This window comes from Gaeumannomyces tritici (assembly GCF_000145635.1).
Source record: "Gaeumannomyces tritici R3-111a-1 unplaced genomic scaffold supercont2.2, whole genome shotgun sequence".
Lineage (NCBI taxonomy): Eukaryota > Fungi > Ascomycota > Sordariomycetes > Magnaporthales > Magnaporthaceae > Gaeumannomyces > Gaeumannomyces tritici.
The window spans coordinates 7298922-7311587 of NW_008804546.1; the positions used below are offsets into that span (position 1 = coordinate 7298922).

General features: G+C 59.4%; 7 protein-coding genes across 7 annotated transcripts; 3 read left to right on the top strand and 4 right to left on the bottom strand.

Moving 5' to 3' along the window:
• Positions 1-254: 254 nt before the first annotated feature.
• On the bottom strand, positions 255-1343 carry GGTG_04982 (hypothetical protein; the record flags this gene model as incomplete). Its single annotated transcript, XM_009222781.1, has 2 exons — positions 255-1205; positions 1266-1343. The coding sequence occupies 2 exons, from the start codon at positions 1341-1343 to the stop codon at positions 255-257; spliced, it is 1029 nt and encodes a 342-aa protein (XP_009221045.1).
• A 49-nt stretch (positions 1344-1392) lies between these two features.
• GGTG_04983 (hypothetical protein) lies at positions 1393-1644 on the bottom strand (the record flags this gene model as incomplete). The annotated part of the gene is made up of 1 exon (XM_009222782.1): positions 1393-1644. One exon carries the CDS (start codon positions 1642-1644, stop codon positions 1393-1395), a length of 252 nt encoding a protein of 83 aa, XP_009221046.1.
• A 579-nt stretch (positions 1645-2223) lies between these two features.
• On the top strand, positions 2224-2448 carry GGTG_04984 (hypothetical protein; the record flags this gene model as incomplete). Its single annotated transcript, XM_009222783.1, has 1 exon — positions 2224-2448. One exon carries the CDS (start codon positions 2224-2226, stop codon positions 2446-2448), a length of 225 nt encoding a protein of 74 aa, XP_009221047.1.
• A 771-nt stretch (positions 2449-3219) lies between these two features.
• GGTG_04985 (hypothetical protein) lies at positions 3220-4368 on the bottom strand (the record flags this gene model as incomplete). The annotated part of the gene is made up of 1 exon (XM_009222784.1): positions 3220-4368. One exon carries the CDS (start codon positions 4366-4368, stop codon positions 3220-3222), a length of 1149 nt encoding a protein of 382 aa, XP_009221048.1.
• Positions 4369-5004: 636 nt separating this feature from the next.
• Positions 5005-5600, top strand: GGTG_04986 (hypothetical protein; the record flags this gene model as incomplete). Its single annotated transcript, XM_009222785.1, has 2 exons — positions 5005-5049; positions 5184-5600. The coding sequence occupies 2 exons, from the start codon at positions 5005-5007 to the stop codon at positions 5598-5600; spliced, it is 462 nt and encodes a 153-aa protein (XP_009221049.1).
• Positions 5601-5849: 249 nt separating this feature from the next.
• GGTG_04987 (hypothetical protein) lies at positions 5850-8693 on the bottom strand. The gene is made up of 3 exons (XM_009222786.1): positions 7293-8693; positions 6982-7217; positions 5850-6879 (listed from the first exon to the last, which is right to left on the bottom strand). The coding sequence occupies exons 1-3, from the start codon at positions 7314-7316 to the stop codon at positions 5955-5957; spliced, it is 1185 nt and encodes a 394-aa protein (XP_009221050.1). The 5' UTR covers positions 7317-8693; the 3' UTR covers positions 5850-5954.
• Positions 8066-12512, top strand: GGTG_04988 (hypothetical protein). The gene is made up of 5 exons (XM_009222787.1): positions 8066-8530; positions 8606-9155; positions 9287-10144; positions 10343-12257; positions 12321-12512. The coding sequence occupies exons 1-5, from the start codon at positions 8522-8524 to the stop codon at positions 12370-12372; spliced, it is 3384 nt and encodes a 1127-aa protein (XP_009221051.1). The 5' UTR covers positions 8066-8521; the 3' UTR covers positions 12373-12512.
• The last annotated feature ends 154 nt before the right edge of the window (positions 12513-12666 follow it).

A 12666-nucleotide genomic window follows, 5' to 3' on the forward strand; every position in this document is an offset into this window, starting at 1 on the left:
CCAGTCCCAGAGAGGATCGCATGCATGCTTATGGTATCTTCGTTCCCCAAAACAAAAAAAGATTTCCCCAAACGCCACCGATCCCGGTTGTGCCATAATTCTGGTAGTGACCCATCCTAAACGCCGTCATCACACAAGATAAAAAGAGGGTAAAAAAATATGTACATGGCATACACCGGGTTCGCCGGAAATAAACCAAGAAAATATGGAACAGCGAAGGGGATTAGAAGAAGTGGAAGTGCACAAAACACTGATCAGCACCACACGGTGCGTGAGGCGCCGTTCATCATCAGCATCTCGAACCCCTCGACCTTGTTGCGGAGACCCTGATTATCCCTCGCCAGGGCCCGGTTCTTCCGCTCCAGGTGGGCGATGTACTCGGTGGCTTTGCTGAGAATGGTGGCCTTGTTGAGCTTGTGGGCGGGGGCGAGACCGCCGAGGTCCTCCTCAAAGTCCTGGGCGATCATACGGCGGCCGGCGTCGACTTCGTCGTCGTCGGACCCGGGGTGGCCCTCGAGGCGATGCACCATGACGCGCAGGGCGGGGACGGCATCGCGTAGGGCTGAGATCTTGTCGTTGAGGTTGTTCCGATACCGCTTCTCGATCATGTTGTGGGCCGTCTTCTTCGGGGGCAGTGCAATGGCGACGCGGGGAGCGCCCTCTTTGCCCGATGCGGCTCTCCTGGTGGCTGGGGGCGGCGATGCGGAGCTCCTGGGCGACGAGTCGGTGGAGCAGCTGGAGCTTGTGGATTTGCGCTTCAGTCCGCGCGTAGAGCGCTGGCTCTGACGGGTGGTAACGGTGATTTCAGGCCTTGTTTCGGGGCTGCGGGCGCAGTGGTTCACCTGGGCGGGGTTCTGGGCGCGGGCCAGCTGTGGTGAGGGAAAGAGGGGGCCGTTGTCGGCGAGCTGGCCGCTCCCGCCGAAGGGCACTATGTCATCGGCAGAGGCAGATAGATCCATGGGGTTGATGGCGGGCGAGTCAAGAGCCTCGGACTTGAAGAAGACGTCGGGTGACGACAGAGAGCCGAAGGACGTGGTCCACTCAGTGCCGGCCGAGCTGGGCACGGGCAGCGATAGTGAGTCGGGCGAGACAGGAGAGAGGGGCGAGTCCAATTCGGGCGACGTTGCCGACTCGGCGGCAAAGTCCATGGGGTTGAAGTCCTCCAGAGGGTTGCTGTAGAGGGCGACTGGGGAGAAGTCGAAGGCCTGATGGTGGCTTGTTAGTATGTTTGCTGTCCGGCGTGGTTTTTTGTGCTATGTCCTCACCTGTGGTTGGTCTTTGACAAGATACGAGGTGGAAAAGGGGTCGTATGGTATTGAAGAGTTGAGCATAGTGCCGGCCATGGTGGGTGGAGACGTGTGATGGTTGTCGAGTATAGTGTGGGAGAGACAGCTATTCGGGGATGGGGTGAGGTGGCGTTAGGGTGTGGCTGGCAGTGGTGTGTTGTTGCTGTGATGCTGTCTTGATAGTATTGGGTGTCTTTGGCGTGGTGTGGTCTGTCCACGATGAGGGCAGCTTTGGGGACGGTGCGTCCATCTTGTTATAAGGGCACGCATCAGTTTTCACGCGCGGCGAGCCTAGAGCCGAGCCGAGGGGCAACCGAGCCCTGTCCCTACGCGGCGATCGGTGCGCCCCGGAACCCATTGCTGGGACTGGTGTTTCTTGGTTTCCGTGGCATGGAAACGTCCCAACTGACGATTCCTGGTCGGCCATCGAATGATGGGGCCTCTGGCCTGCGAGCGCACCGCGGAGGACCCCGCCAGCCCTAGACGGTAGAGGGCCCCACCCATAGCGCCTGGATGAGCTGCGTCAGGGTGGGCCCTAGGTCCCTCCTTACGTACGACACGGTGCCATGTCGTCTTGGATGGGCCCATTAGCCATGGTCAATTGGATTTGACCAGATGGTATTCTCCCAGATTCGTGCAATCCATTTGAGTTCCGTTGTCGGTGTCCATTTCCATAGGCCTCATTTCGCGGATGGGAGCCGGCAAGCAAAGTGCAACATGGGGATTGCGCCCACAAAGCAAAAAAAAAAAAACCGACGACCAAGCCAGGCGGGGAATGGCTTGTGCTTCGGCATTTGCTCGGGCGGGGTTTGACTAAAAGCTCGCTTGGGTCCAATGGTGTTAGCATTTAACCTTGTTGCCAAAACGGGCGGACGACAGTTACAGCTGTGTCATCCAGCTGCATGCGCACCGCTTGAAATGGTAATACGAAATCCAAATGCGCCTCTCCAAGAAGGGCGGGCATCTTGGCCGCTCAGAGATTTTATTCCTGGACGCCGCCGAGCGCTTGACAGGCGGGAAGGCCCCATATTTCCACATAGCCAAGCCTGCAAAGTGGCCTGATGTCGACGGCGCGGGCTCGACGGTCCAGAACAAGGGCTGGCTCTCGAAAATCGAACAATTAAGGCTGGTCTCAGCCCCCACCACCACGCGAGCTGCCTGACCGGCACTCTCCGGCTGGCGTGATGTGCTGCCCTGGAGTACAGGGCGATGGTACCGCCCACGCCTTTGCTGGGTGCCCTCGGTACAAGGAGCGGCGGGCCTTTGTAACGCGGGATATTATCATGCCCCGTGGCTCGCCTTCTGTCAGCTGGCAAAGGAAAATTTATGCTCGTTCATAGGGCCAGCAGCCCAACAAGTTCAGATCGCGATCCGTTCAGCTTCGGGCTTTACTTTTCCCCGACCGTCAGACACGTGCCAATCGACACACCCAGCAGCTTGACCGAACATAGGCAGGATGTGGCACGGAGCACAGCAATTGTGACCGCCTCCGTAGCTGTTGGTGTAGCAGCACTTCTTGTCACACTTCGGGTGATCGCCGCCCCGGATCTTCTTTTGGCCGGCATCCGAGTTATCCCACGACAGCTACACCGGAACGGCCCGCACTTGGCTTACCGATTGAAAGACCCTGATCAGGGGCCGACCAGTCGTCTTCATCCCTAAGCTGGACCGACAGCTACATTGCGTAAATCTCGAAAAAAAAAAAAAAAAAAAAAGAAGAAAAAACTTGCTAACTCACCTGCTCACCTACCTTTGAACTGAAAATTGGAAAAACACCGACTCACTTACCTTGGGGAGAATAAATTAAGCGAAAGAGGCTTCCTAAACTCCCTGATTATCTTTATCTACAAGCGCTAATTCCCCAAGGCCCGACCTACTGAAATCCCGGCTTCTGAGGTCCCGGGTACTGTCCCGGGTGTTGAGGTCTCGGGTACTAACGGCCCGGGTGCTGTCCTGGGTACTGCTGTCCTGGGTGCCGAGGTCCTGGGTGCTGGCCTCCAGGGTACCATCCCGGCCCAAACTTGGCGGCTCCCAATTTCTCAAGCCATGCGATGAGCGCATCTCCAAAGGTACCATGGCCCGTCCAGTGGCGCCGGTATGGTAGTTTGCGGGCGTTTTCCAGCTCTACGGACGCGAGGAGAAGTTCCGTCACGGCCTGGTGCCGGTCATCTTGGGCAATGGCTCTGTGCGCGTTGGTAACGTGTATTACCATGGCCCATCTAACTTTCATCTCCGCAACCGCCTCCTTGGGATAGTTAATGTGGTCGCGCAGCTTCTGCAACCGGCCGGAGGGGTCGCGTGTAAAACATTGCGGGTCGAACCGTTCCAGCTCGCCGAGAGTCTTCTCCGTCAAGTCGTACGCTTTGAAGACCTCGGGCGCCGGGAATTGGTTCCTTGTATTCAGAAACAAAGCTTTCCACAGGTATTCGTCGCGTCTCTGGAGCTCCTTAACAAAGGCGTCGACGATCTCATCGTGCAGCTGGCGCAGCAGGCCAGGGTATTGCATCTGCGCGAAGCCCGCGTCGAAGGCCTTCAGCTTCTCCAACGCCCCCTTCGCCTCCATGTATGCATTTCTCGTCGAGCGCCACGCTTCCGTGGCGGCGAAGCTCCTGCCGTCTTCCGAAGGTTCCTCCTCTTCGCACTTGAGCGCGTGCTCGCGGCACTCGACCGCGTTGTGGTGGCAGTTCCTGTAGTTCATGTCGAGATCCTCGCGGTCCCCGAGGTGGTTGCGGTAACCCACCTCTGCCTCTTTGAGCAAGGCGGCCGCATTGGCTATGTCTCGTTCTTTTTCCTGGATGATCCATTTCTGGTGTTTCAGCTCCAGTGACATCTCCAGCTGACGCTCGTACGCCTTGAGAGCGTACCCGTACAGCTTGATCGCCTCGGCGAAGGCCCTGTCCTTGCATGCCTTTTTGCCGGCCTTTATGCCTCCCCCCGCAAGGATCGACAGAGACTCGAGTTGGTCCGCGGCATCTTTCATGTCGGTGTCAGTTCCCTTGCGGCTACTGCTGCTCCTGGTCTTGTGGTCCTTTCTGTGGCGCGACCCGTGGTCACGCCTGCTCGGTCCGTCGTAGGAGTCCATGGCTTTTGGGAATTTGATGAGAGTAAACAGGCAGAGAGGTATGAAGTTGCTGGATTGTGCTGTGCTACCTCGTCCGCTTCGTGTCGCTGCTCGCTGATAATTAGATCTGGTGAGGCCATGTTCCCATATGACTGTGCCTATGTATTTATGTATAACCCACAAGACGACCCTCGTCTTAGTCTTGTTTCCTGAATAATGAAGTTCCGGATCACGATGAATGGCATTGTTGCCTAGCTTGCTGTACCCCTTTGTTGGCCATTGATCCAATCAATGCAAACAATGACAAGTCTCGATCTAGGCATGCACGACAAGTCCTCGCTGTCTGGGGGTTCTTTGTTGATTGCAACCCTCTAATTTGTGCTTAATTGGAAGTTCCTACCTTGCAGGTCGATCCGTCCAAACCTCATCACTATGCCGAGAATGGTGGTGGGAGCCTGTCAAGGGATCCGGCATTCAGTAGACCGCTTTGGGAGGTCTCTGGTAGCAGCGCGTGGTAAAGCTTTGTATTCGCTTGGCTCAATGATCTCAGCCAGTCTTGACATTGTGTGCCCGGTCTTTATGAAGACAATGAGAACTGGCTGCGCTCGGCAGCCGAATACACGCTTAAGACCCCGAATCGATCCATTGAAACAACCAATGAACAGGGCCGGCGGCTCCCGTCGCGCGTGCGTTGCTGGCGACGTGCGTTGTATGAACGCTACCCATGGACAACCGACAAGACCCGGAAAGGTCCATTGCTCCAAGCCCGCTCCAAATCCCTGCCACACCTGCTCGGCATGAAAACGTCAAGCATGTGCTACTACCACATCCAACAGTTCGAACAATGTCTACATGTCGTCTTCGAGCGGCCCAGGCCCTGCTTGTTCCGCGGGTCGGAACTGATGTGCCAGCCCACCGTGGTGGAGGACCTCCTGGACGTCTGCGGTCGCTGTCGGACCTGGCCGGGCTCCTATGAGCTGTGGCGGGCACCGCCGCTCCCGCCCGGCTGGGACGAGGACTTATCCGACGGCACCGTCCCGGATGGGGACTACGAGGACAGTAGTTCGGAGGAGAGCCCATGCTCATCCGTGTTAAGTACCGTTTTTAGTCTGTCAGATGAATGTTCCACGGGCGATACGGACTCCTGCAGCGATTACGAGGAGGAGGACGGCGATGGCTGGAAAGGCGGTGACGATGCTGGGGAAGGCGAATATAGCCTGACGAGGCGGGACACATGCCTACTACCGGGTTAAGCCCTATAAGCAGACTCAGTCTGGATATAAAAATAAATAAAAATGAGACGTTCGGGTGCAAATTCTAGAAACCGTGCTTGCATCGTTTACGACTCGCCCGTAACGCTGGAGCGGAGGCCCGACCAGATCAGATCATGTAAGGTGTTGCAAGAAGCGGTGTGGGCTGCTGTCGACCTCCATGTTATTGTTCAGCAATGGGCGTGGGTCACACACCCACCACACGGCTGAAGCGAGAGTGCGGGCTAATGGATGAATTACTAGGTGATATTGATTATCTGCGCTCAACGCTGGAATAGGGACATCAAAAAGGACAAAAGAAAACTAGTTTATCGTCTGACATGTCTTGTTCCCCAATCACTTCTTCTCCTTCTTGATGTGTTTCCTCGCGTCTGCCTCGGACCACTGCGCGCTGTCGCCCTCATGGTCGTCCGGCTGCACAATCTCGAGAGAGTCGCTATCAGTCTCGGTCTTGAAGTCGCCGTCGGCCGAGTCGGATGTAGGGGTAGGCGGCGCCGCCTTGCTGGCGCCGGCCCTCTCCTGCAGCACCTCCTTGATGATGCGCCGACCTGAGCTCGCATCCTCGCCGTTCATGGCGCCGCAGCCCATACACCTCCACCGGCCCATATCGGCCAGGCTCTTGGCGCCGGGCGGCGCCTGCCCGTTGACGAGCCGGCACTGGCCGCAGATGAGCACGATACGGTTCTTGGCCGCTGTCTCATCCTCGCCGAGCAGGAGGTCCATGATACGGTCGTACCAGTGCGATTCCGCCATGCCTGGGTGGAACGCGGGCGCGTACTGGGCGTTGGGGATGGAGGGCAGGGGCGGGCCCCCGGGACCGAACGCGTTGGGCGCAAACTCGGCCATGTGGTCATCATGAAATGCCTGCGGGTACTGCTGGGGAGGCGAAAGCGACGGAGGCAGCGGCGTTCCGGGCCTCGATCGAGGAATGTTCGCAGTGGGCGGGGGAGCCATGCCGGTGCGGCCTGGGGTCCCGGCCCTAGCAATCGGGCCGCTTTGGGCTTTGTCCTGTCTCCCCCTGTCGCCATCTTGGTCCTCTGGGCCCTCGCCCTCATCGGAACCACCAGACTTGCCGCTTCTTGGACGTCTCGGCTCTCCGCCGTATTTCTCCAGAAGCTCGAGGGTGGAATCGTACTTGGTGGCCTCCTTGAGCTTCTGTACCGTCTTGGCACGCTCGGCCTGCTGGTCCTTGAGGCGAGAGGCGAGGGAGTCGATGCGGTAGTCGAAGTAGATGGTGAGGATGGTACGAGTGGTGTATATGCTATCGTCCGGGGGTGGGATTAGTAAGGGGCTTGCACATTTCACATTTCATGGAACACGCGGCGAACCTCCAGGCAAGAGGTAGGCAGGAACGTGTACGCACAGGACGGGCCCGCCCGCGATACCGGTCCATTCGTAGGGGCCCATATGGGTCCAACCAACGACAAGGACGAGGACGATAGCGTAAACGAGGTAGGCAAAGGAGAGGTACAGCGACCAAAGCACCTTGACTCTCCGAGAGGTCGATCGCGTGCGTTCAAGCTGGGCCTGGGTCGCCGTGATCTTGGCCGAGAGCGTGGAGAGCGCCTTCTCGAACGAGGCTGTGGAAGAGGAGTCGCCCTGAGCCGAGTCGGGGAGGAATTAGCTACTGCACGAACTGGCTGGTATCTGGAGGCGCGGGGATAAATGGCATACCCCCCATGGCCAAAAGGACACCATCACGGCGTAGACGGCTGCCCTCTGGCAGGACAGACTGGTGCGTGGGGATCCAGTCCACAAGAGGCGCCCTCTGCGGGCAGTCCTGGGTGGACTAGTATATGTGTGCGAGTGGTGGTGGTTGCGATAGTGGGCGAAAAGCGACGGCTTGGTCGCCGGGAGTCCGGCTCGTGAAGGAAAGGGAGAAGGCTACGGTTGCTTGTGGCCCCGTCAGGGATCGTGTGTGTTTTTTCTTTGACCCAGAGTGGATCGCTGGCTGCTTGGAGTCAAGAACAAAGGCCCGTTGGCGTTGACTCTGTGGCGCGCACACGAGAGATAGGGTCGCGATGTCAACAGTGAGGTCTTTGCGATTGACTGGAGCTATTTGCGAAAAAGCAGCAGTCGTTGCCAGGCTGGCGCAGTGACCTCATCCATCAGGTGCCCCAGTCACAACAGCCCCCTGCTGACTGGAGCGAGTCTAGGAGAAGGGCCTAGTAGTGACTGGCCTCTGTTCCTGCAACCCTGAGCAATCAATCATTCAATGCCTGGTCAAGTAAATGGACCTAGCAGGCATCCCAGACAACAACCCAAGACTCTCAAGGCCATTTCGAGTGGTGTTTATAAACGATATCCAGACACAGCATAAAACAAAGGCTTCAGACTGCCCGATTACCTAACAGTACTGCGAGGGCTTCCAGCTGGCGTCATGCTCCAGCCCAGACGGATGTTACCTAGCGCCCCCCACCCAGCGGGGCCTGCCCTGCAGCTGGGCAGCATTGCGCGCCATTGACGGACAGGCGCGGGCAGGCGCAACCTTTAGCTAGAGGAAGGCCAGACTTGGGTCAACAGCGAAATGCGACTCCAAAGCTGACACGGCGGGCAGAGAAAACGTTGGACCCTGCATGTCGCCCTCCTGACTCTGGTGCTGTCCGAGCGCTGCCTATGTCCGCGCCTGTCCGATAGATCTAACTTCTCCATGATTTGACCACGCCGCGACACGCGACTTCCGAATTGCTCTCCTCGGCGTATCGTTGAACGCACCCACCACCAACTACCAGTGAGCTGTGGCGCCTTCTGTCAGCGCTGGCTCTCCACCACCTTCGCATCAAGAGGTTGGCAGAACCGCTCCCCTCGCGCCTACTCGGCTGCTGCCAGGAGCGCACGGCATCTGCAACCGTAAAGGCTGACCAGGCGCCGGCGGCCAGCAGCGCCCTCGACACTCGACCAGAATGTTCGAGGTAGGTCTCCCCTGGCCCCCAGCTAGCCAAGCCAAGCCTGCCCCCCTCGCGCAAGCTCCGCTAACACCCTCCAAGCGGTTCAAGGGAATCAAAGGCGTCATCGACCGCACCATAGCCGAGGAGCAGGCCAAGGCCAAGGCCCTCTCGGACCAACGCGACGCTTCGTCGGCCTCGGCCTCGGCCGCCCGCCGGTCTGCCTCCACCTCGCGCAACGGCAAGAACGAGTCACCCGCACGGCGCGCGCGAGCCTCGAGGAAGCCCAGCCAGGACGTCTCGAGGGACTCGTCGGAAGCCCCCGCTAACACGGACCCCTCCGTCTTCGAGGCCGCCTTTGTCATCGACGACACGGACGAACCAACCGCCACCCCCGCCCGCTCCTCGGAATCCTCTGAGAGCGACCCCAGGAGGTCTTCCGCCAAGATGGAGCCCGAAGACAAGGGGACGACGACCGGGGCCGACGCAGGCGATGCGCCCGACGGCAAGAGGTCAGCAGGGAAAGACAAGGATAAGGAGAGAGACAGGCCGGCCCGACCAGATTCGGCGGCGTCGGGCCAGTCGGCCTCCCTCTCTCCCGAGATCCGCTCCAAACTGCGCAAGCTAGACAAGCTCGAGGCGACTTATCCAGGTAGCTCCCCCATCTTGCGCCCCTACCAGGCTCTCGTTTGCAGCCTGGTGGTCGTGTGACGCCCAGACCGTCACGCCAAATCTCCTGGTGTCTCGAATGCTGACACAGAGGGTATTGTGTGGCATTAACAGAGCTGCTACGCTCGTACAGGATCGCCCACGGCCGGGCCACTTCGATTGAGCCTTTTGAGCGTGCGCTGCGGGAGAATACCCCCTTGACCACGATCAAAGACCCGGAAGCCTTCCTCGAATATCTCAAACAGGTCAACATGAAGGCAGACATGATTATGGATGAGCTGAAGCGTGTGTCTGCCGAGAAGGACTCTTTCAAAAAGAAGCTGGAGGACACCGAGGTAGAGCTCGCGACGACCAAGGAAGAGCTATCCAAGCTCAAGGAGCCAAAGCAGAAGCCTGCCGAGGAGCCGTCGCCCGACGCTACTGATGCAAAGGAAGACTTGTTTTCCTTCGAGGCCGAGAACTCCCAGTTCGAGGCGCAGCTGGCGGCCAAGTCGGAAGAGATTCAGAAGCTGCAGACTGAGGTCGAATCGTTGAAGACAGAGCTTTCCGTAAACACATCTGCCAGAACCGCCGAGGCCGAGCAACTACAGGCCCAGGTTGGTACGCTCGAGTCGGAGCTGTCGGCTGCAAAGCAGGCGAAGGAGGAACTGTCCGAAAAGCTTGCCAGGGCAGCCGCTGAAGTGAGCGATGCATGCAAAGATGCCGCCGCTGCGCAGGCCGCTCTGCAGGCCGAGATAGACGCCCGCGCCAGCGAGATTGTCAGTCTGAAGGAAAAGCTTGATCAGGCGCAAGCTCAGCTAAAGGACCTTGAAGTGACGAAAGAGAAGCAGAAAACAGTCTCGACTACGGCCATCCTAGATCAGCAGTCCAAACTCTCGACAGCCAAAGACGAGATCGAAAATCTCAAGAAGCAAGTCAAGTCGCTGACGGAAGAAAAGGCGGTGCTTCTCAAGCGCGACGCCGCCAGAGCAGGTGAGATGGATGAACTGAAGGCTGCGATGACGAAGTGCAGGGACGAGCTCGTCACGCTCGCCGACGTGGAGGAATTCCTGACACCCAAGGGTGATGTGACGACCGGGGCCAAAACTGGACCAGGCGCAGGCCCCGTAGCCGTCACGCTCTCGAAAGTATCAAAGGTTATCGCGCCCATACTGACGCCCGAGATCAAAGCTAAACCAAGCCCAGCTGCCACCCCGGCGGCAAAGCCCCAGCCGACACCTACCCCTGCCTCCAAGAAGAACAACAAGAGGAAGGGCAAGGGCAAAGGCCCCGCGGCCGCTCCCGAACCCCCTGCCGTGGGCTCGGAGCAGGATGGGCCCACCGAAGCCGCCCCGTCGGCGCCAACCGAGCCTGTTGCGGACGCCCCCGCAGTCGATGTGTCTGCTCTGCAGGAAGAGATAGCGCGCCTCAGAGAGGATGTAGAGAAAAAGGACGCGTCCATCGAGCGGCTGTCGAAGCAGCGCAGTACGGAGGAGGACCTGCGCGAGGAGGTCGAGAATATGAAGGACGATCTGATCCACATTGGGCAGGACAATGTGGTGGCCAAGGATCGCCTCAAGACTTTGGAAGCTGAAAAAGCCGAGCTGAAGGTCTGCATCTCGACGCTGGAGCAGGAACTGGCCAAGATCCCCGAAAAGGCGCTGGCGGCCCAGGAAGAGCTGGTGGACAAGGTAAGGTGGCTCAGGGAGCACTTCAGCGACTTGCAGCAGAAGCAGAGTGAGGCCACCCAGGTCATTGAGCAGACAAGCACCCTCAAGTCGGAGTTGGGTGCGTCCCAGCAGCTCGCACAGAGCCGCTTCAAGGAGCTCGCGGACCTCAAGGAGATGCTCCAGAAGGCACAGCCAGAGCTCAAGAGCCTGCGTGCCGAGGCAGCGACGCTCAAGGGCACCAAGGAGCAGCTGGCAGCCAAGGTGGCCGAGGTGGTGGTGCTGGAGGGCAGGGAGAAAAACGTCAAGGCGGAGCTGGCCAGGGCGAGGCAGGACGTGGCGGATCGGGACTCGGAGATCAAGACGCTACGCGACAAGCTGGCGACGGAGAACAAGCAGCGAGCGCGGACCGAAGACGAGAGGCGCGTGGCGGGCCGCGACCTGCGGCGGTCCGAGGCGGAAAAGATCGAGCTCAGCGCCAAGGAGGAGAAGGCAAGGCGCGAGCTGGAGAAGCTGCAAGAGGATATATCTAAGGTGCAGCCCCGGATCAAGGCGCTAGACGGCGAAGTCAGCAGGCTGAAGAAGGAACGGGACGAAGCACGCGAGGAGCTGCAGCTCAAGACGTCGCAGTACGCCAATGCGCAGAACCTTCTGGGCAGCATGCGCGACCAGACGGCCGAGCTGGGCACACAGCTCAAGGAGGCACAGGCGCAGGGCGAGTCGCTGGACGAGGAGCTGGCTGAGTGCCGAAGGCTGCTGGAGGAGCGGACGCGCGAGGCGGAGAAAATGCGACGGCTGCTCAACGAGGCAGATGAGCGGGCTGACACTCAGGTGCGCGAAATGCGCACGCGGCTGGACGCGGCCGTGGAGGAGCGCGACCGGCTCGAGGACGAGTCGTCGACGCTGGCACGCAAGAAGGCGCGCGAAACAGAGGAGCTGCGCGGGCGCATCCGCGACCTGGAGCGCGAGTCCAAGGCGGTGGCCAACGAGCGTGACGACCTGGAGCAGCGCGAAAAGGAGTGGCGGCGACGGCGCGAGGAGCTCGAGGCGCTCGAGGAGACGGCGCGGGCCGAGGTGATGGAGATGCGGTCGACGGTGGCGACGTTGCAGGCGTCACTGACGGCGTCGGAGCAGCAGGTGCGCGAGGCTGAGCGCCGGCGCGCCGATCAACAGCGCATGATGGACGACTGCAAGACACGTGCCGCCAAGGCCGAGCGCGATCTCAAGTCGGTGCAGTCGAGGCTGGGCATGCCGGCCGCTGGGCCTGGCCCCACCTCGATGGACTCGGGCCGGTCCAGCCCGCAGGCCAACGGCGCCGCTGCTGGTGCCCCCGATGCGCTGTATCTCAAGACCATCCTGCTGCAGTTCCTCGAGCAGAAGGACAACAGGCTCAGGGCACAGCTGGTGCCCGTGCTGGGGAAGCTTCTCCAGTTTAACAAGTACGTTGTTCCCCCCTCGGCCTATTCCCTGTTTAGCGCTAACATGCTTGCCCCCACCGCCAGAGCCGACGAGCAAAAGTGGCTTTCCGTTGTCCAGAACATGACCATCAAATAGAGGTAGAGCAGCAACGGCGGCCGCATGTGGGTTCGACGACAAGAAGCAGCGTCCCTAGCCTTGCCGCAATGCATGTCTGGGTGTGTACGACAATGTATGAGCGAAGAGAGAGCATAGCCATAAATAAAATGTGTTTACAGCTTGTTTCTCTGCATGCAAACTCGACCCGGTGCAGACAAGTCCTGGGCCGGACGCTCTATGCGAGGAGCCTGGCTATGATTTCACCACACAGACCTTGCTCATGCATGGTCCGGATGCCTCTCGCTGCTTCAAGTGCGATCGGCTCGGACATCT